This window comes from Pongo abelii, chromosome 21 (assembly GCF_028885655.2).
Source record: "Pongo abelii isolate AG06213 chromosome 21, NHGRI_mPonAbe1-v2.0_pri, whole genome shotgun sequence".
In the NCBI taxonomy this organism is placed as follows: domain Eukaryota; kingdom Metazoa; phylum Chordata; class Mammalia; order Primates; family Hominidae; genus Pongo; species Pongo abelii.
Window position 1 is genome coordinate 39,232,860 of NC_072006.2, and position 21,069 is coordinate 39,253,928.

General features: G+C 40.5%; 1 protein-coding gene across 6 annotated transcripts in view; it reads right to left on the bottom strand.

The window, feature by feature from the left end:
* The window catches only part of TRPC4AP (transient receptor potential cation channel subfamily C member 4 associated protein), an 88,629-nt gene that overhangs the window by 61,972 nt on the left and 5,588 nt on the right, over window positions 1-21,069 (bottom strand). For all 6 annotated transcript variants that reach the window (XM_054542190.2, XM_002830241.4, XM_063720631.1 and 3 more), the window contains exons 2-3: window positions 12,923-13,051; window positions 4,223-4,339 (exon numbers count right to left, since the gene is read on the bottom strand). In XM_054542190.2, coding sequence (XP_054398165.1) covers window positions 4,223-4,339; window positions 12,923-13,051 — 246 coding nt within the window. The remainder of the gene's footprint in view (window positions 1-4,222; window positions 4,340-12,922; window positions 13,052-21,069) is intronic.

Consider the following 21,069-nt stretch of genomic DNA (forward strand, 5'->3'; position numbering starts at 1 on the left):
ATCACATTCATCCAAGTAAGACGTATGATGCTCAAGTGCACAGAATGTATTTAAAATAAATTAACTTCAAATGGAAGACAGACTATGTCAATGAATAAAAGTTCCTGAATGCCAAGCAATGGCTTACACCTGGCCCACAATTACTGAAAAGCTGGAGGATTTTTACCTACAAATCTAGATTTCCCATAACCTCTCAGGGAAACAGTCAATGGGAGAGGAAGAGTCATTTCCTCCATAAAAGCAGGCACACACTCTCCAGCCCACCACAGTCCCCAAACTCATTTAATTTATGCAGATGAGCTTGCTCTGGGTCTGCTTCACTCCACTTAGGTACTTCACATCTGCTTTGTAAACTCTAAGATACACTTTTCACAGTCATGTTATGGATAGGGTCAGGCTGACAAGGCGTGATCCCACTGAGCTTTGGGCAGCACGACCAAGAGAGGCTTACTTTGGGTTCTTGCTAGTTATTAGCAGAGGAAGAAATAACAAGCTGTTTGGAAAATACTACCAGCAGCAGGACAGCAAGACAGAGTTCACTAACAAATGCACCCAAACTGAAGGTCAGTGAGGTGCATAATGACTTAAGCAGGAGCCCATGTTTATAAAATGACTGGGATTCCTGGAGAAGCTGCCCTAACTCAAAGCAGGAAAGAAAAACCCCCACAAAATCAAGAACAGTTGATCCAAAGATGTCCGAAGATGGGATAGGCTCCTACTAGAAAGCCACATTTCCACTGCAAATAGACATCAGGCTAGAGACCTACATTATTATTTTTCCTTCCATAAATACATCAGTTCTTACTAAGTAGATTTCTTGATGAAACAATTCAAAAGTAAAGGGTCTCTTGACCTGGCCAAGTAAGTAAATGTCCTAGGACTACCGACACTGCTGTGGAGAGGGAATGCGGAGCAGCAGTTAAAGAAGAAAGGCTGTGGCTCATGACATGCATGCAGAGGTCACACTCAATCTTTAGTGGGAAATGGTAGCTTTAAACAAAAGGAAACTTTAGCAATTGAAGTATAATGTGATACCACATAAAGAGTACAATTTTTTTTTTTGAGTTGGGGTCTTGCTCTGTCACCCAGGCTGCAGTTCATGGTGCGATCTCGGCTCACTGTAGCCTCAACCTCCCGGACTCAACCAATCTTCCCACCCAGCCCCTCAAGCAACTGGGACTGCAGGCATGTGCTACCACAATCGGCTAATTTTTTGCATTTTTAGTAGTGATGGGGTTTTCCCATGTTGTCCAGGCTGGTCTCTAACTCCTCAACTCATGCAATCCTCCTGCTTCGGCCTCCCAAAGTGCTGGGATTACAGGCATGAGTCACTGCACCTGGCCATGAGTATAAATTGTACATGTACAGTTTTACACACTGAACACCATTCCTGTACAATCACCACACAGATCAAGATAAAGACTAACCACAATACCAAGAAATGCCCTCTCCCTCATGTTCACTTCAGGTAATGGGGTTAAGGGCAAGTATCTAGGGGAGAAAAGTCAGATCCTAACCCCTCACTCATTACACCAAAATAAACTTCAAATGGTGCAAAAATTTAAACATACACAATAAAAACTGTAAAATATTAGAACGAAATAGGCATGGTTTAAATCCAACAGTGGGAAAGGCATGAAGCAAAACTCTGAAGCCATTAAAGTAACAGATCGATCAATCTGACAATCTAAAAATTAAACATTTCTAATTTTAAAATAACATCAAAATTTAATTCTCAAAATAGGAAAAAACCACAAATGACAAAGGCCTTTAAAAAACCAAAAGCACGTACAAGTCAATAAGAAAAAGGACAAATAAATCGAAAAAGCTGCAAAACAGACAACTGGCAGAAAAGGAACTACTTATAAACACAAGAAAAAATATCCAATCTCAGTCATAGAAGAATGAATTTTAAAAACTATGCAGAGAATTTATAAAGAACTCTTACAACACAATATTCAAAAGAGACATATCTCAACTAAGAAATTGAAAAAGGAGACAGACATTTCTCCAAGGAAGATATACAAATGACAAACTCAGGAATAAGATGGTCATCATTGGCAATCAGAGAAATGCAAATCAAGACCACAATGAGATGTCTCTTCACACTCACTAGAATGGCTGTAATCATTACAGGGCTGGAGCGGGGGCTCATGCTTGTAATCCCAGCACTTTGGGAGGCCAAGGCTGGGGGACTGTTTGAGCCCAGGAGTTTCAGACCAGTCTGGGCAACAAAGCAAAACGCCATCTCAGTATTTTTTTTTTAATTTTAAAACACTTTCAAAATGACAGATAATAACAAGTGTTGGCAAGGATATAGAAAAACTGAAACCCTTATACACTGCTGGTGGCAACGTAAAATGGTAGGGCCTCTTGGAAAACATTCTGGCAGTTCCTCAAACAGTTAAACATAGAGTTACCCCATATGACCCAGCAACTCTATTCCTAGGTATGTATATGCCTGAGAGAAATGAAAACATGTCCACAAAGAACCTGTACAAGAATGTTTATAGCACTGTTATTCACAATAGCAAAAAGACGGAGGCAATCCAAATGCCTCTCAACAAATAAAAAATGTGGCATATCCACACAATGAAACATCATTTGGCCATAAAAATGAGTGTTGATACATGCTACGATACAGATGAACCCAGAAATCATTACGCTAAGTGAAAAGAAGCCAGTCACAAAAGACCACATATTATATAACTGAATTTATACAAAATGCCCACGACAGAGAAATCTATAGAGACAAAAAGTATACTAGTGTGGGGAGAGGGGGAGGAGGTGGTAGAGGTAGGGGAGTGCTAGATAAAACACATGGAGTTTCGTTTTTGGGGTGATGAAAATGCTCTAAAGTTGACTGTGGTGATGGTTGCACATATCTGCAAATATACTAAGAACCACTGAATTGTGTACTTCAAATGGGTGAAATGTATGATATGTGAACCATATCTTAATAAAGCTGGTTAAAAAAACTGGAAAAATACCATTTTTCTCACATCTGCTTAGTAAATACTTAAAATACACTGTTTGCCGACGGGGGCTTCTGGGTACTGGTAATGTTCTATTTCCTAATTTGGGTGGTAGTGCAAAAGTGAATGTATTTTGTGGTAATTATTGGTGTACTTTTCTGTATGAAGGTTATACTTCAGTAACAAAGTCCATAAAAATGCACATAAACACAGTATGTTGATGATGGTGTGGGTAAACAGATGCTCATACTTTGTTACTGGGGATATAAACTGACAAAACTTCTTGGGTAAGTAAACTTCAGATTTATAAACAATAAAAAACATATGTTCTTGTTCCAAAGGTATATACTCACATGTATACAAAAATATGTACAAGATCTTTACTGCAACCTTGTCTGTAAGAGAAATGGTGTGGAAAAATTATAAATGCCAGTCAACCGGGGCCTGGGTAAATAAATTATGGCACAATCACACCAGGGAACACTAGCCATTTAATTTTTTTTTGAGAGCCCATCACCCAAGCTAGAGTGCAGTGGTATGATCTTGGCTCACGGCAACCTCCGCCTCCCGGCTTCAAGCAATTCTCCTGCCTCAGCCTCCTGAGTAGCTGGGATTACAAGCGCCTGCCACCGCGCCCAGCTAATTTTTGTATTTTTAGTAGAAACAGGGTTTCACCATCTTGGACAGGTTGGTCTCGAACTCCTGACCTCATGATCCACCTGCCTTGGCCTCCCAAAGTGCTGGGATTACAGGCGTGAGCCACTGCGCCCAGCCTAAAATTTTTTAATTAAAAAAAAACAAAAAAAACCCAAAGAAGGTACAGAATAGTGTAGCCAGGTATATGGTATTATCACTCTATGAGGGGAGAAAATAAACTAAGGTGGAGGTGGTGGGGAATATTTACACACACACACACACACACACACACACACACAACAAGAGAACATCTTAAGGAGGACACACAAGAAACTAGTAATCACAACTGGTTCTGAGGAGGGACACTGGGAAATCAAGAGATGTACTTTTCACTTTGTATTTTTTTAAAAAGGTATACACCAATTTAAATAAATGAATTCTTCTAAAGTAAAAACTATGCTGCTTCAACATGTAAATGCCACTAAGCTTCTAAAAGTTAAAATCTGAAATGTTATAAATTCTGAAATCTTTCCTATCTCCCATTTCAAAAGTTAAATTCTCAAACCATTAAGCAGTAGTAACAGTAGTAGTAATAATAAATAGCTACTTACATCAACACCTCCAAACAAGTCAAAAATATAAGTATTTGGATAAGTGGTTTCTTGGGTAAGTTTCCTCTCTTCAGTAACAAATGCCATAGCCTCCATGGAGAGAAGAGGAGAAATTTCCTAGTTTTTTTTTTTAAAAAAAAGCACATACATTGTTTTAGTAACCAACACAGACCAGACACTAAAGCAGCAGTTTGAGCTTTAGTCCCAACTTAGTTCCCATGAACACAAAGACAGTCCCCAATGAACCACACTTCCTAGTATTCAGGCCCCTGTAAAGCCCTTTCTCACACTGAATCTGGGCTGGTATGACACACCTCAACTAACAGCATGTGGTAGAAGTGACACTAGGCCACTTCCAGCATAAGCCTTAAGAAAGCCGGGCTCACACCTGTAATCCCAGCACTTTGGGAGGCAAAGGTGGGCAAATTACTTGAGGCCAGGAGTTTGAGACCAGCCTGGCCAACATGGCAAAACCCCATCTCTACTAAAAGTACAAAAATTAGCCAGATGTGGTGTTACACACCTGTAATCCCAGCTACTCGGGAATTTGAAGTACAAGAAGCACTTGAGCCAGGGAGGCAGAGGTTGGCAGTGAGCCAAGATGGAGCCACTGCACTCTAGTCTCGGCAACAGAGGGAGACTCTGTCATTAAAAAAAATAAAAAGCCTGACAGACTTCGCTCTTGCCATCCTGGAACCCAAACATGATGCTGTGAGAACACAGCCGACTGGGGAGGCCATGAGGAGAAGAAATGAGGCCAAGACCAATATCCTTAGCTGATCTCCAGCTGACAGGCAGCACCAACCTGCCAGGGATGTGAGAGAGAACCTTTTGGACATTCTAGATATCTCAGTACCACCCTACCCCACAGCACATCAAGCAGAGGAGCCACTCAATCAACCAAGAATTGTTGAGAGATAAATGATTCTTGTTACTTCCAGCTGTATCATCTCCTACAGGAAGTCTTCTTCATTTCCCCCAACCAGAAGCATGCTCTTCAGACCCCAAAACAATCTACAACTCATTTGTAACATTTAGTACTTTTACTTTGCACCTATTTACAAACCTATGTTATTTCTTTCTTTTCTTTTTTTTTTTTTTTTGAGACGGAGTCTCACTCTGCCACCCAGGCTGGAGTGCACTGGCGCAATCTCGGCTCACTGCAAGCTCCACCTCCCGGGTTCACGCCATTCTCCTGCCTCAGCCTCCCGAGCAGTTGGGACTACAGGTGCCCGCCACTGCACCCGGCTAATTTTTTGTATTTTTAGTAGACACGGGGTTTCACCGTGGTCTCGATCTCCTGACCTTGTGTTCCGCCCGCCTCGGCCTCCCAAAGTGCTGAGATTACAGGCGTGAGCCGCCGCGCCCAGCCAAACCTATGTTATTTCTTCCCTAGACTAAATGTTCCTTGAAGACAATACAAACAGATCCCACTTTGTATTCCCCACAGATTCCAAGACACCGTATTTAACACGGTACACATAGGGTAGTAGTTCTCAAACTCTGAGGGCCACAGAATCCTTTGTTCATATGGAACAAAGCTAAGAGGAAAAAAAATCTTACAAGAAAACCTAAAACACAGTAAGTTTCAAATAAGTATTTACTTAATGAATAAAGAAATGATGATCACATAGCAAAGATATACAAATATTAATTTCCCTCCCCTTTAACTTCACCTCAATCTCCTGAGATTTTGCAAGAAGCAAACAATGTGCAACTCTTTGAAAAGCATTTTTAAACAAGTTTAAGAAGCTATAATTATTTCTATCAGACTGTGAGAAGATTAAAAATATGAACTGTCTCTTCTTAAAGGTAAAGACTAAGTTTAATTAGTTTCTATTACATTTTAAAATAACTTACTATGTGACATAATAATCAAAACTTCACCTCTGAAGAACATTGTCATTCAGTTTCATTACGTTCAATATAACTTACATGGGTTTTATTTATTTATTTTTGCTATTTTTTATTTTATACTTTAAGTTCTAGGGTACGTGTGCACAACGTGCAGGTTTGTTACATATGTATACATGTGCCATGTTGGTGTGCTGCACCCATTAACTCGTCATTTACATTAGGTATATCTCCTAATGCTATCCCTCCCCCCTCCCCCCACCCCATGCCAGGCCCTGGTGTGTGACGTTCCCCACCCTGTGTCGAAGTGTTCTCACTGCTCAGTTCCCACCTATGAGTGAGAACACGAGGTATTTGGTTTTCTGTCCTTAATGATAGTTTGCTCAAAATGATGGTTTCCAGATTCATCCATGTCCCTACAAAGGATATGAACTCATCCTTTTTTATGGCTGCATAGTACTCCATGGTGCATATGTGGCACATTTTCTTAATCCAGCCTACCATTAAATGGACATTTGGGTTGGTTCCAAATCTTTGCTATTGTAAATAGTGCCGCAATAAACATACATGTGCATGTGTCTTTACAGCAGCATGATTTATAATCCTTTGGGTAAATACCCAGTAATGGGATGGCTGGGTCAAATGGTATTTCTAGTTCTAGATCCTTGAGGAATTGCCACACTGTCTTCCACAATGGTTGAACTAGTTTACGGTCCCACCAATGGTGCAAAAGTGTTCCTATTTCTCCACATCCTCTCCAGCACGTGTTGTTTCCTGACTTTTTAATAATCGCCATTCTAACTAGTGTGAGATGGTATCTCATTGCAGTTTTGATTTGCATTTCTCTGATGGCCAATGATGATGAGCATTTTTGCATGTGTCTGTTGGCTGCATAAACGTCTTCTTTTCATATCCTTCACCCAGTTTTTGATGGGGTTATTTGCTTTTTTCTTGTAAATTTAAGTTCTTTGTAGATTCTGGATATTAGCCCTTTGTCAGATGGGTAGATTGCAAAAATTTTCTCCCATTCTGTAGGTTGCCTGTTCACTCTGATGGTAGTTTCTTTTGCTGTGCAGAAGCTCTTTAGTTTAATTAGATCCCATTTGCCAATTTTGGCTTTTGTTGCCATTGCTTCTGGTGTTTTAGTCATGAAGTCCTTGCCCATGCCTATGGCCTGAATGGTATTGCCTAGATTTTCTTCTAGGGTTTTTATGGTTTTAGGTCTAACATTTAAGTCTTTAATCCATCTTGAATTAATTTTTGTACAAAGTGTAAGGAAGGGATAAAGTTTCAGCTTTCTACATGTGGCTAGCCAGTTTTCGCAGCACTATTTATTAAATAGGGAATCCTTTCCCCATTTCTTGCTTTTGTCAGGTCTGTCAAAGATCAGATGGTTGTAGATATGTGGCATTATTTCTGAGGGCTCTGTTCTGTTCCACTGGTCTATATCTCTGTTTTGGTACCAGTACCATGCTGTTTTGGTTACAGCAGCCTTGTAGTAGTTTGAAGTCAGGTAGCGTGATGCCTCCAGCTTTGGTTCTTTTGGCTTAGGATTGTCTTGGCAACGTGGGCTCTTTTTTGATTCCATATGAACTTTAAAGTAGTTTTTTCCAATTCTGTCAAGAAAGTAATTGGTAGCTTGATGGGGATAGCATTGAATCTATAAATTACCTTGGGCAGTATGGCCATTTTCACGATATTGATTCTTCCTATCCATGAGCATGGGATGTTCTTCCATTTGTTTGTGTCCTTTTATTTCGCTGAGCAGTGGTTTGTAGTTCTCCTTGAAGAGGTCCTTCACATCCCTTGTGAGTTGGATTCCTAAGTATTTTATTCTCTTTGAAGCAATTGTGAATGCGAGTTTACTCATGATTTGGCTCTCTGTCTGTTATTGGTGTATAGGAATGCTTGTGACTTTTGCACATTGATTTTGTATCCTGAGACTTTGCTGAAGTTGCTTATCAGCTTAAGGGGATTTTGGGCTGAGACAATGGGGTTTTCTAAATATACAATCACGTCATCTGCAAACAGGGACAATTTGACTTCCTCTTTTCCTAATTGAATAACCTTTATTTCTTTCTCTTGCCTGACTTCCCTGGCCAGAACTTCCAACACTATGTTGAATAGGAGTGGTGAGAGAGGGCATCCCTGTCTTGTGCCAGTTTTCAAAGGGAATGCTTCCAGTTTTTGCCCATTCAGTATGATATTGGCTGTGGGTCTGTTATAAACAGCTCTTATTATTTTAAGATACGTCCCATCAATACCTACTTTATTGAGAGTTTTTAGCATGAAGGGCTGTTGAATTATGTCGAAGGCCTTTTCTGCCCCTATTGAGATAATCATGTGGTTTTTGTCTTTTGTTCTGTTTATATGATGGATTACGTTTATTGATTTGCATATGTTGAACCAGCCTTGCATCCCAGGGATGAAGCCAACTTGATCGTGGTGAATAAGCTTTTTGATGTGCTGCTGGATTTGGTTTGCCAGTATTTTATTGAGGATTTTTGCATCGATGTTCATCAGGGATATTGGTCTAAAATTCTCTTTTATTGTTACGTCTCTGCCAGGCTTTGGTATCAGGATGACGCTGGCCTCATAAAATGAGTTAGGGAGGATTCCCTCTTTTTCTATTGATTGGAATACTTTCAGAAGGAATGGTACCAGCTCCTCTTTGTACCTCCGGTAGAATTCAGCTGTGAATCCGTCTGGTTCTGGACTTTTTTTGGTTGGTAGGCTATTAATTATTGGCTCAATTTCAGAGCCTGTTATTGGTCTATTCAGGGATTCATTCAACTTCTTCCCAATTTAGTCTTGGGAGGGTGTATGTGTCCAGGAATTTATCCATTTCTTCTAGATTTTCTAGTTTATTTGCATAGAGGTGTTTATAGTATTCTCTGATGGTATTTTGTATTTCTGTGGGATTGGTGGTAATATCCTCTTTATCATTTTTTATTGCATCTATTTGATTCTTCTCTCTTTTCTTATTAGTCTTGCTATCGATTTTGTTGATCTTTTTGAAAAACCAGCTTCTGGATTCATTGATTTTTTGAAGGGTTTTTTGTGTCTCTATCTCCTTCAGTTCTGCTCTGATCTTAGTTATTTCTTGCCTTCTGCTAGCTTTTGAATGTGTTTGCTCTTGCTTCTCTAGTTCTTTTAATTGTGATGTTAGGGTGTCAATTTTAGATCTTTCCTGCTTTCTCTTGTGGGCATTTAGTGCTATAAATTTCCCTCTACACACTGCTTTAAACGTGTCCCAGAGATCCTGGTATGTTATGTCTTTGTTCTCAATGGTTTCAAAGAACATCTTTATTTCTGCCTTCATTTCGTTATGTACCCAGTAGTCATTCAGGAGCAGGTTGTTCGGTTTCCATGCAGTTGAGTGGTTTTCAGTGAGTTTCTTAATCCTGAGTTCTAGTTTGATTGCACTGTGGTCTGAGAGACAGTTTGTTATAATTTCTGTTCTTTTACATTTGCTGAGGAGTGCTTTACTTCCAACTATGTGGTCAATTTTGGAATAAGTGCGACGTGCCACTGAGAAGAATGTATATTCTGTTGATTTGGGGTGGAGAGCTCTGTAGATATCTATTAGGTCTGCTTGGTGCAGAGCTGAGTTCAAATCCTGGATATCCTTGTTAACTTTCTGTCTCATTGATCTGTCTAATGTTGACAGTGGGGTGTTAAAGTCTCCCATTATTATTGTGTGGGAGTCTAAGTCTCTTTGTAGGACTTGCTTTATGAATCTGGATGCTCCTGTATTGGGTACATACATATTTAGGACAGTTAACTCTTCTTGTTGAATTGATCCCTTTACCATTATGTAATGGCCTTTTTTGTCTCTTTTGATCTTTGTTGGTTTAAAGCCTATTTTATCAGAGACTAGGATTGCAACCCCTGCTTTTTTTTGTTTTCCACTTGCTTGGCAGATCTTCCTCCAACCCTTTATTTTGAGCCTATGTGTGTCTCCGCACGTGAGATGGGTCTCCTGAATACAGCACGCTGATGGGTCTAGACTCTTTATCCAATTTGCCGGTCTGTCTTTTAACTGGAGCATTTAGCCCATTTACACTTAAGGTTAATTTTGTTATGTGTGAATTTGATCCTGTCATTACGACGGTAGCTGGTTATTTTGCTCGTTAGTTGATGCAGTTTCTTCCTAGCATCGATGGTCTTTACAATTTGGCATATTTTTGCAGTAGCTGGTGCCAGTTGTTCCTTTCCATGTTTAGTGCTTCCTTCAGGAGCTCCTGTAAGGCAGGCCTGGTGGTGACAAAATCTCTCAGCAGTTGCTTGTCTGTAAAGGATTTTACTTCTTCACTTATGAAGCTTAGTTTGGCTAGATATGAAACTCTGGGTTGAAAATTCTTTAAGAATGTTGAATATTGGCCCCCACTCTCTTCTAGCTTGTAGAGTTTCTGCCAAGAGAACCACTGTTAGTCTAATGGGCTTCCCTTTGTGGGTAACCCGACCTTTCTCTTTGGCTGCCCTTAATATTTTTTCCTTAATTTCAACTTTGGTGAATCTGACAATTATGTGTCTTGGAGTTCCTCTCCTCGAGGAGTATCTTTGTGGCATTCTCAGTATTTCCTGAATTTGAATGTTGACCTGCCTTGCTAGGTTGGGGAAGTTCTCCTGGATAATATCCTGAAGAGTGTTTTCCAACTTGGTTCCATTCTCCCCGTCACTTTCAAGTACACCAATCAGACGTAGATTTGGCCTTTTCACACAGTCCCATATTTCGTGGAGGCTTTGTTCGTTTCTTTTTATTCTTTTTTCTCTAAACTTCTCTTCTCGCTTCATTTCATTCATTTGATCTTCAATCACTGATACCCTTTCTTCCACTTGATTGAATCGGCTACTGAAGCTTGTGCGTGCGTCACATAGTTCTCGAGCCATGGTTTTCAGCTCCATCAGGTCATTTAAGGTCTCTTCTATGCTGTTTATTCTAGTTAGCCATTTGTCTAATCTTTTTTCAAGGTTTTTGGCTTCTTTGCGATGAGTTCAAACATCCTCCTTTAGCTCGGAGAAGTTTGTTATTACCGATCATCTGAAGCCTTCTTCTCTCAACTCGTCAAAGTCATTCTCCATCCAGCTTTGTTCCGTTGCTGGTGAGGAGCTGTGTTCCTTTGGAGGAGAAGAGGCGCTCTGATTTTTAGAATTTTCAGCTTTTCTGCTCTGGTTTCTCCCTATCTTTGTGGTTTTATCTATCTTTGGTCTTTGATGATGGTGACATACAGATGGGGTTTTGGCGTGGATGTCCTTTCTGTTTGTTAATTTTCCTTCTAACAAGTCAGGACCCTCAGCTGCAGGTCTGTCAGAGTTTGCTGGAGGTCCACTCCAGACCCTGTTTGCCTGGGTATCACCAGCAGAGGCTGCAGAATAGCAAATATTGCAAAATGGCAAATGCTGCTGCCTGATCCTTCCTCTGGAAGCTTCATCTCAGAGGGGCATCCGGCTGTATGAGGTGTCAGTCGGCCCCTACTGGGAGGTGTCTCCCAGTTAGGCTACTCAGGGGTCAGGGACCCACTTGAGGAGGCAGTCTGTCCGTTCTCAGATCTCAAACTCCGTGGTGGGAGAACCACCACTCTCTTCAAAGCTGTCAGACAGGGACGTTTAAATCTGCAGAAGTTTCTGCTGCCTTTTGTTCAGCTATGCCCTGCCCCCAGAGGTGGAGTCTACAGAGGCAAGCAGGCCTCCTTGAGCTGTGGTGGGCTCCACTCAGTTCGAGCTTCCCGACTGCTTTGTTTACCTACTCAAGTCTCAGCAATTGTGGACACCCCTCCCCTTGCTTCGCTACCGCCTTGCAGTTTGATCTCAGACTGCTGTGCTAGCAGTGAGCGAGGCTCCGTGGGTGTGGGATCCCCCGAGCCAGGTGCAGGATGTAATCTCCTGGTGTGCCATTTGCTAAGGCCGCTGGAAAAGCGCAGTATTAGGGTGGGAGTGTCCCGATTTTCTAGGTACCGTCTGTCATGGCTTCCCTTGGCTAGGAAAGGGAATTCCCCGACCCCTTGCGCTTCCCAGGTGAGGCAATGCCTCGCCCTGCTTCGGCTCACACTCCTTGTACTGCACCTACAGTCTGACAAGCCCCAGTGAGATGAACCCGGTACCTCAGTTGGAAATGCAAAAATCACCTGTCTTATCCATTGCTCACGCTGGGTACTGTAGACTGGAGCTGTTCCTATTTGGCCATCTTGGAACCAGACCCCCACTTACATGGGTTTTAACTGCATTAGAGCTGGTGCTCTAAATTCAAATTTAGATCCAAACTACAGCTAAAGTTTAGATACTCCAGCCCTACTGAATCAGAATTTCAGGGGTGGGGCCCAGAACTCTGTGTTTTAACATGCTTTTCAGGTGATTCATAAACACACTCCAGTTTGAGAACAATTATCCCAGCATAATGTCTCTGTGCTCTTTCCACTCATTTCCCAATCATCAAACCTGGCCCCTTCAATCTTCTTATGTTAGTAATAATATTCAACAACCATAAGGCCTCTTCCACGAGCCTTCGGCAATATGTAATCTTCTAAACCCTTTTCAAAAAGAATGTCATCCCAATCGCAGGATAGTGTTGACCTCCCAAAATTAAGCAAGCACTGCCACAAAATAAACACACATAGAGCCCAAAAGGATAACACAGGGAACCTAATGGTGATTATCTTGGGATGATGGGATTATAGGTGATGTTTATTTTCTTCTTTGTACTTTTTCTGAATTTCTCAAATTTTCTATAGCTCACACAGTAAAAACAGGCTATTTTAAAAAGCCAACGGAAGGGAAAAAAAAAAGCAGACAGCTTGTGTCACTTAGAGGCCCTGAATACGCCCCTCCAAGGTCCTTAAGAGTTACCTTGAGGATGTTTTGGCACTCAACAAAGTCACTGTGGAGGTGGCTGGTGGTGTGCAGCTTGAGGAGCAGCTGAGGAATTCCACTCCACTTGGATTGTTTGTCCCTCTCCATCAAAAAAGTCTCAGTGAACTGTGAGTCAAAAAAAAAAAAAAAAAAGAGAATATATTATTGTATTATTGATGATAATAGGTGATACGGCAAAGGAGAGCAGCCGACTTCCAAACCCACCCAGGACAGTTACAAATTTCTCTCTAAGTACTACTATAAAAGGCCTCTTTCTAGAAATCTTCAAAACCTCCCCAACAGCCTATTACTATGTTATAAGTAATAAGAAGGAGGGATTGGAAATACTCTTGTACCACTCACAAACAGCACAATATCATTGAGAGTGGACTTAGACTCATTGTAAACATATACTGGAAATTCTAAGGCAACTGCTAAAAGTATTTTTACAAGAAGAATAATTGATATGCTAAGAGATGAAAAATAATGGAACCATATAAACTGCCCAGTTAAGCCCATAAAAGGCAGGAAAAGAGAGGAAGATAAACAAAGAACAAGTATAATAAAACAAACATGGTATACATTAATCCAACTATATCAATAATCACTGTAAATATCTATGAATGGTCTAAACTTACCAATCAAAGGAAAGAGACTAAAAGAATGGATTTAAAAAACCAAGATCCAACAATATGCTGTCTACAAGAAACTCATTTAAATATACATACAGATAGGTTAAAAGTAAGGGAAAAGGCCAGGCACGGTGGCTCACACCGTAAGCCACCCACTTTGGGAATCCCAACACTTTGGGAAGCCGAGGCAGGTGGATCACCTGAAGTCAGGAGTTTGAGACCAGCCTGGCTAACATGATAAAACCCCGTCTCTACTAAAAATACAAAAATTAGCCGAGTGTGGTGGCAAGTGCCTGTAATCCCAGCTACTCGGGAGGCTGAGGCAGGAGAACCTCTTGAACTCGGGAGGCGGAGGTTGCAGTGAGCCAAGATCGCGCCATTGCACTCCAGCCTGGGTGACAGACCAAAACTCTGTCTCAAAAAATAAAAAAGGGGATGGAGAAAGATAAATCACGTAAAAAGAAAGATGGAGTAGTTATATTAATTTCAGACAAAGCAGGCTTCATAAATTATCAGAAATCAAGTGGGTCATTTCATAATGACAAAGGGGTCAATTCTCCAAGAAGACATAACAATCCTTATCATATATGTACCTAACAACAGCATGTCAAAATATGAGGCAAAAACTGCCTAAAAGAACTGCCAGACAAAAAAAATGACAAATCAACTCTTACAGTTAAAATATTTTAAACTAAATGAAAATATAACTTATCAAAATCTGGGGGATGCAGCAAAAGCAGCAATAAGCCAGAAGTGTGTATCATTGAATGCATATAATAGAAAAGAAGAAATATCTATAGTCAATAATCTAAGCTTCTACCTTAGTAAACTACAGAAAGAGCAGTTTAAGCCTACAGCAAACAGAAGAAAAAAAAAATGAGAGCAAACATCACTGAAATTGAAAACAAAAAATCAAGAGAGAAAACAAAACTAAAAGTTAGTTCTTTAAAAAGATCAATACAATTGATAAACTCTAACCAGGCTTATCAAGAAAAAAAGACAGAAACACAAATTACTAATACGCGATATCTAAGAGGAGTTATTATTACTGACTCCGTGGACTTGGAAGGATGATAAAGGAGTATTATGAACTCTTTGTCCCAATATTTGCCTAGCACTTTGGGAGGCTAAGGCGGGAGGATTGCTTGAGCTCAGGAGTTCAAGACCAGCCTGAGCAACATAGCGAGAGCTCGCCTCTACTAAAGATAAAAAAAAATAAGCCAAGGGTGGTGGTGCACACCTCTGGTCTCAGCTACTTGGAAGGATGAGGTGAGAAGATCACTTGAGCTTGGGAGAATGAGGCTGCAGTGAGCTATGACAGCACCACTGCACTCCAGCCTGGGTGACAGAGCAAGACAAAAAAAAAAAAGAAAGAAAAAAAGACATCATTATAATCAAAGAGTTGCAACAACTCAAATGTCCATCAACTGATGAATACATAAAATATAGTATATCCAACCAATGGAATATTATTCAGCAAGAAAAAGTAATGACGTACTGATACTACAACAAGGATAAATCTTGAGACCATTATGCTAAATCAAAGAAGCCAGTGTCTAGCTAGGCACAGTGTCTCATGCCTGTGATGCCAAAGTAATCCCAGCACTTTGGGAGCCAAGGTGGACAGATCACTTGAGCTCACAAGTACAAGACCAGCCTGAGCAATGTGGCGAAACTCCATCTCTACAAAAAAAAAAAAAAAAAAAAAAAAAAAAATTAGCCGGGTGTGGTGGCACATGCCTGTAGTCCCAGCTACTCAGGAGGCTGAGGTGGGAGAATGGCTTGAGCCCAGGAGGCAGAGGTTGCAGTGAGCCAAGACTGCGCCACTGCACTCCAGCCTGGGCAATAAAGCCAGACCTTGTCTCGAAACAGAAACAAAAACAAAGCGAGACTCCATCTTAAAACAAAAAAAAAAAAACTAAACTAAAAGAAGCCAGTCTCAAAAGGCCACATATTGTCTGATTCTATTAATTTAAAATGTCCAGAATAAGCATATCCAGAGACAGAAAGATTAATGGTTGGCAAAGGCTGTGGGGATGGGGAAATTGGGGAGTAACTGCTACTGAATACAAGGTTTCTTTTTTGGGTGATAAAATGTTCTAAAATTGATCGTGATGATAGATGCATAACTTTGTGCATACAGTAAAAACCACTGACTTGTACACTTCATTTTTCTTTTTTTTTTTTAACCCTTTTATCTCCTTGGTTTACCAACTTGTACATTTTAAAAGGGTGACTTGTGCAATATGTGAATTACATCTCAATAAAGCTGCTATAAAAACTAAATAAATAAATGAACATAAGTGAACTTTTTAGGGTGACAATGTTCTAAAACCAGATTGTGGTGATGGTTGCATAACTTCATCAATTTGCTGAAAATCACTGAACTGTACACTTACAATGGGTAAATTTTATTGTATATAAATCATGCCTCAATAAAGTTGTTTAAGAAATATTTAAAAAAAGAAGAGAAAAGGGAACAAAGAATAGATAGGAGATTAAAAAAGCAAATATTGTATTAAGCAAGTATATTTACACCAAAATGTCAGTTATTACATTAAATCTAAATGTGCTAAATGTTCCAATTAAAAACAAAGTTTGGGCCGGTTGCAGGGGCTCATGCATGTTACTGCAGCACTTTGGGAGGCAGAGACAGATCGCTTGAGCCCAGGAGTTAAAGACCAGCCTGGGCAACACAGCGAAACCCTGTCTCTACCAAAGGAAAAAAAAAAAAAAAAATTAGGCATGGCAGCATGTGCCTGTAATCCCAGTTACTCAGGTAGCTGAGGCAGGAGGATCCCTTGATGCCAGGAGGCCGAGACTGCAGTGACCTGTGATCTGGTACTGTACTCCAGCCCAGGCAACAGAATGCGACCTTGTCTCAAAAAATAAATAAAAAATAAAATAAAATAAAAACAAAGTTTTTTTTACCACTTACCAGAGAAACAGAAAGGCTAAAAGTAAAAGAATGGGAAATAATACACAATGTAAACATATACCAAAAGGTAGTATAACTATATTAAAATCAGCAAGAGCAAAGAAAAAGCATTACCAAGCCAGGCGTGGTGGCTCACGCCTCTAATCCCAGCACTCTGGGAGACCGAGACAGGTAGATCACTTAGGTCAGGAGTTTGAGACCAGACTGGCCAACATGGTGAAACCGTGTCTCCACTAAAAATGCAAAATTAGCTGGGCATGGTGGCACAAACCTGTAATCCCAGTTACTCAAGAGGCTGAGGCAGGAGAATTGCTTGAACCCAGGAAGTGGAGGTTTCAGTGAGCCGAGAATGCACCATTGCACTCCAGCCTGGGTGACAGAGTGAGACTCCGTCTCAAAAAAAAAAAAAGTACTACCAGAGATAGGCACTTTAATAAGGATAAAAATGGCAACCTGGATAATGTTAATGGTCCTAAATTTGAAAATATCTAATAAAAACTTCAACATACATAAAGCAAAAACTGACAAGGCTAAAAGGAGAAATAAGGAAATCCATAATCATAATGGGAGATTTTACACATCTCTTTCAAAAACTGATATATGCAGACAAAAATTAGTGAGAATATAGAATATTTTAACACAAACAAACTGGACACACCTCGAGCAGTATATCTAGTAAATGCACTCTACATGTCCTTTACAAATACAAATAGAACATCTGCAAAATGACCAGCTGCTAGGCCATACTGCAAATGTCAATACATTTAAATGAACTGAAATACAGACTATGTCCCACATCAGAAAGATAATTATAAAATCCCCATGTTTGGAAACAATATACTTCTCAAAAATGCATGGGTCAAAGAAGAAATCAAAGTAGATATATGAAAATATCCTGAAAGATAATGAAAATACTACACATACAAAATGATGAGGTACAACTAAAGCCATGCTTAGTGACCATTATAACCCTGATACCAAAACCTGTCAAAACGAAAACTGCAGGCCAGTTTCACTAATGACGATGTAAGGAAAAAACCCTAATTCAAAAATTGAATTAAATTTAAAATTTGTATCAGCAATTAAAAGTTGGTTTAATACTTGAAAATTTTATTCAATGCAATTCACCACATTGATAACATAAAGGAGAATAATGATATGAACACCTCAATTGATAGAGAAAAAGCATTTGATAAAATTCAACATTCATTCATGATAAACTCAAACTAAAAAAAAAATGAATTTCTAGTAACAGGTATCCACAGAAAACCCACTGCAAACATCATACTTAATGGCAAAATGTTTAAGGTTTTTTCCCTCTTAGATCAGGAACATGCTACTTCTATTCATCATACTGGAGGTCTCAGGCAGTAGAGTAAGGCAAGATATATAGAAAACATAAGATTGGTAAGGATAAGATAGAAGAAGCCCCATGATACACAGAGATCTAATCACAGTCCAAATATTTGACTTCACAAGCAATTTCTTTACTATTTCTACATTGTCTTACAAGGCATGTACTCTCATTTAAAAATAATAATTTGGGGCTGGGCACAGTGGCTTACGCTCATATCCTAGCACTTGGGAGGCCAAGGCGGGCCCACTGCTTGATCCCAGGAGTTTAAGACCAGCCTGGGCAACATGGCAGAACCTCATCTCTACAAAAAAATACAAAAATGAGCTGCGTATGGTGGCATGCGCCTATAGTCCCAGATACTCGGGAGGCTGAGGTGGGAGGATTGCTTGAGCCCAGGAGGTGGAGGTTTCAGTAGTTTTTTGTACCACTACACTCCAGCCTGGGCAACAGAGCAAGACCCTGTCTAAAAAAAAAATCATTAGAATTTTTGTTTTCCTTGCGAACAGCTCAGCACTGTGATAAAAGTGCCACCATTCAGTCATCATCCCAGTTGAATTACTGGCAGGTATCACATGGGTTTTCTCTTGAGGTACTTGTGGTTTAACAGTTTACAGCAGTGATAATCTCTTACATCATACCCTCTAAACTGTCAAGCTGTTTAGCAAATGTGACATTTCTAGACATTTACAGTTTCCACTGATTTTGTTTTTAAAAATAACTAAAGGCTAAATTCCATGATGATAAATGTGCACCTTATTTGTTTCTTTAATCCTAAGTGTAAGATATCTAATGCCTCAAAATACCATACTAAATCCAAGGGTCTCGTGCAATCTCACTGCAATCTCTGTCTCCTGGGCTCAAGTGAACCTCTCGCCTCAGCCCTGCCCCCTTCCCCCTCCCGGCCCCCCACACCACCACCACCACCAAGTAGCTGGGATTACAGGGACGCACCACCATGTCCGGATAATTTTTTGTATTTTTAGTACAGATGGGGTTTCACCCATCTTGCCCAGGTTGATCTTGAACTCCTGAACTTCAAGGATCCGTCTAGCTCAGCCTCCCAAGTGCTAGAATTACAGGTGTGAGGCAGCGCACCAGGCCTAAATAGATATCTTAAAGGATAATGAAGATAAAATACCTTGTTGGGTTATTCTGACAATACATGTTAACCACTGAATATTTTTGTGTCCTTTAATAGGGTATGATTCAGTAAAATTAGGAGTAAATTTAAGGGCTTGTGACTACAAAAACTTCCCATTGAAATGAATGGCATATATATATGCCATTACCTTGCCATAAAGCAAGGTAAGATTTATTTGACTTAAACGCCTAGGTTTCATAAATACTAATGCTTAGAATAAGGCTAAAACAAGTAGTGCCTAATGAAATTTTTTTTAAAAGGTAGTGAATCTGGCTGGGCACAGCGGCTCACATCTGTAATCCCAGCACTTTGGGAGGCTGAGGTGGGTGGATCACGAGGTCAAGAGTTTGAGACCAGCCTGGCCAGCATGGTGAAACCCTGTCTCTACTAAAAATACAAAAAGTAGCCGGGCATGGTGGCACACGCCTATAGTACCAGCTACTCAGGAGGCTGAGACAGGGGAATCGCTTGAACCCGGGAAGCAGAGGTTGCAGTGAGCCGAGATTGTGCGCTGCACTCCAGCCTGGGCGACAGAGCGAGACTCCATCTCACAAAAAAAAAAAGTCAGCCAGGCACAGTGGCTCACACCTGTAATCCCAGCACTTTGGGAGGCCGAGGCGGGCAGATCATGAGGTCAGGAGATCGAGACCATCCTGGCTAACACGGTGAAACCCTGTCTCTACTAAAAATACAAAAAAAAAAATTAGCTGGGCGCGGTGGCGGGCGCCTGTAGTCCCAGCTACTCAGGAGGCTGAGGCAGGAGAATGGCATGAACGCAGGAGGCGGAGCTTGCAGTGAGCCGAGATCGCACTATTGCACTCCAGCCTGGGCAACAGAGCGAGACTCCGTCTCAAAAAAAAAAAAAAAAAAAAAGTCAGTGAATCTAAAGAAAAAATATAAAGTAAGAAACACTCAGGTGCATTTAGATATGCCAATAATCATAAAGGAAGCAATGACTGCCATGTGGGAAATACAACAGCATCCCATAACCCAGTCTGTTACCAGACTGCCAAACTGAAGGGCATCCAGGGATGGCAGGTCATGACCTGTAATGTCAGCTGCACTATCCTAGAGCCCAGCGTTTACTCAGTCTATCCTTTCCTTCAACTCCTACTGATCATTCGGGGCCTTGTACGCCCATGGTAAGGAATCCAGAATTGATTCTATCAACCGCAATGAGATGAGGCTGGAGAGTTTTAAGCAAAGGATTTATAAGATCTGATTTGCATTAAGCATCAAATGTGCTGATGAATATGAAAAGGCTCAGTAAACTCCAAAGTATCACCCCAGCATATTGCCTTGACAGAGGGCAGAACAAAACGAAGGGAAGAAAATAAGGCAAACTAAAATCCAAGTAGAATTGACCCATTATAAATTATGTGGCCAGTAGTCATGACCCAGGCTTCCCTTATGCCCCATTTAGGGAGATGGAGAGACTCAGGTCTGGTGGAAAAGGGAGAAGATTTTGGCTTTCGACATACTAAGTTTAAGATGCCCATTAGACATCAAAGTGAAAATGCTGAGAAGGCAATTGGATATACCTACCCATCCGGAGCTAAAAGGAGAAACACGAATGGAAACAGAAACTTAGGATCCATCAGAGTATAGAGGAGTTATTAACAACAATACAAGCTAATCTTTATAGCAGCAAGCTATGTACTTATAGCTGAGAAAGTATGTTTCAGTCACTATTTTAAGTGCTTTATATGTGTAACTCACTTGGTCCTCACCACAACCTTGGAAGGTCAGGTCCTATGATACTTACTTTACAAATGAATAAACTGAGGCATAAATAGATTAAATAACTTGCCTAAAGACACACAGTAAGTAAATACCAGAGCCAGGTTTCAAACCTAGGCAATCCAACTCTGGAACTCTTTAAAGCCATGAGATTGCTTGGCAAGTACAGACAGAAATTAGACCGAGGACACAGTATTTCAATTTAAGCAATTTACTGAATATCAAACGGCTGGCAAGGTTTCAGGCTCTGCAGATACAATGAAAAATAAGACACAGTTTCTTCAAGAAGCCCAGTCTAATTAACTACTAGCTGAGAGCAACTATTTACTAAACAAC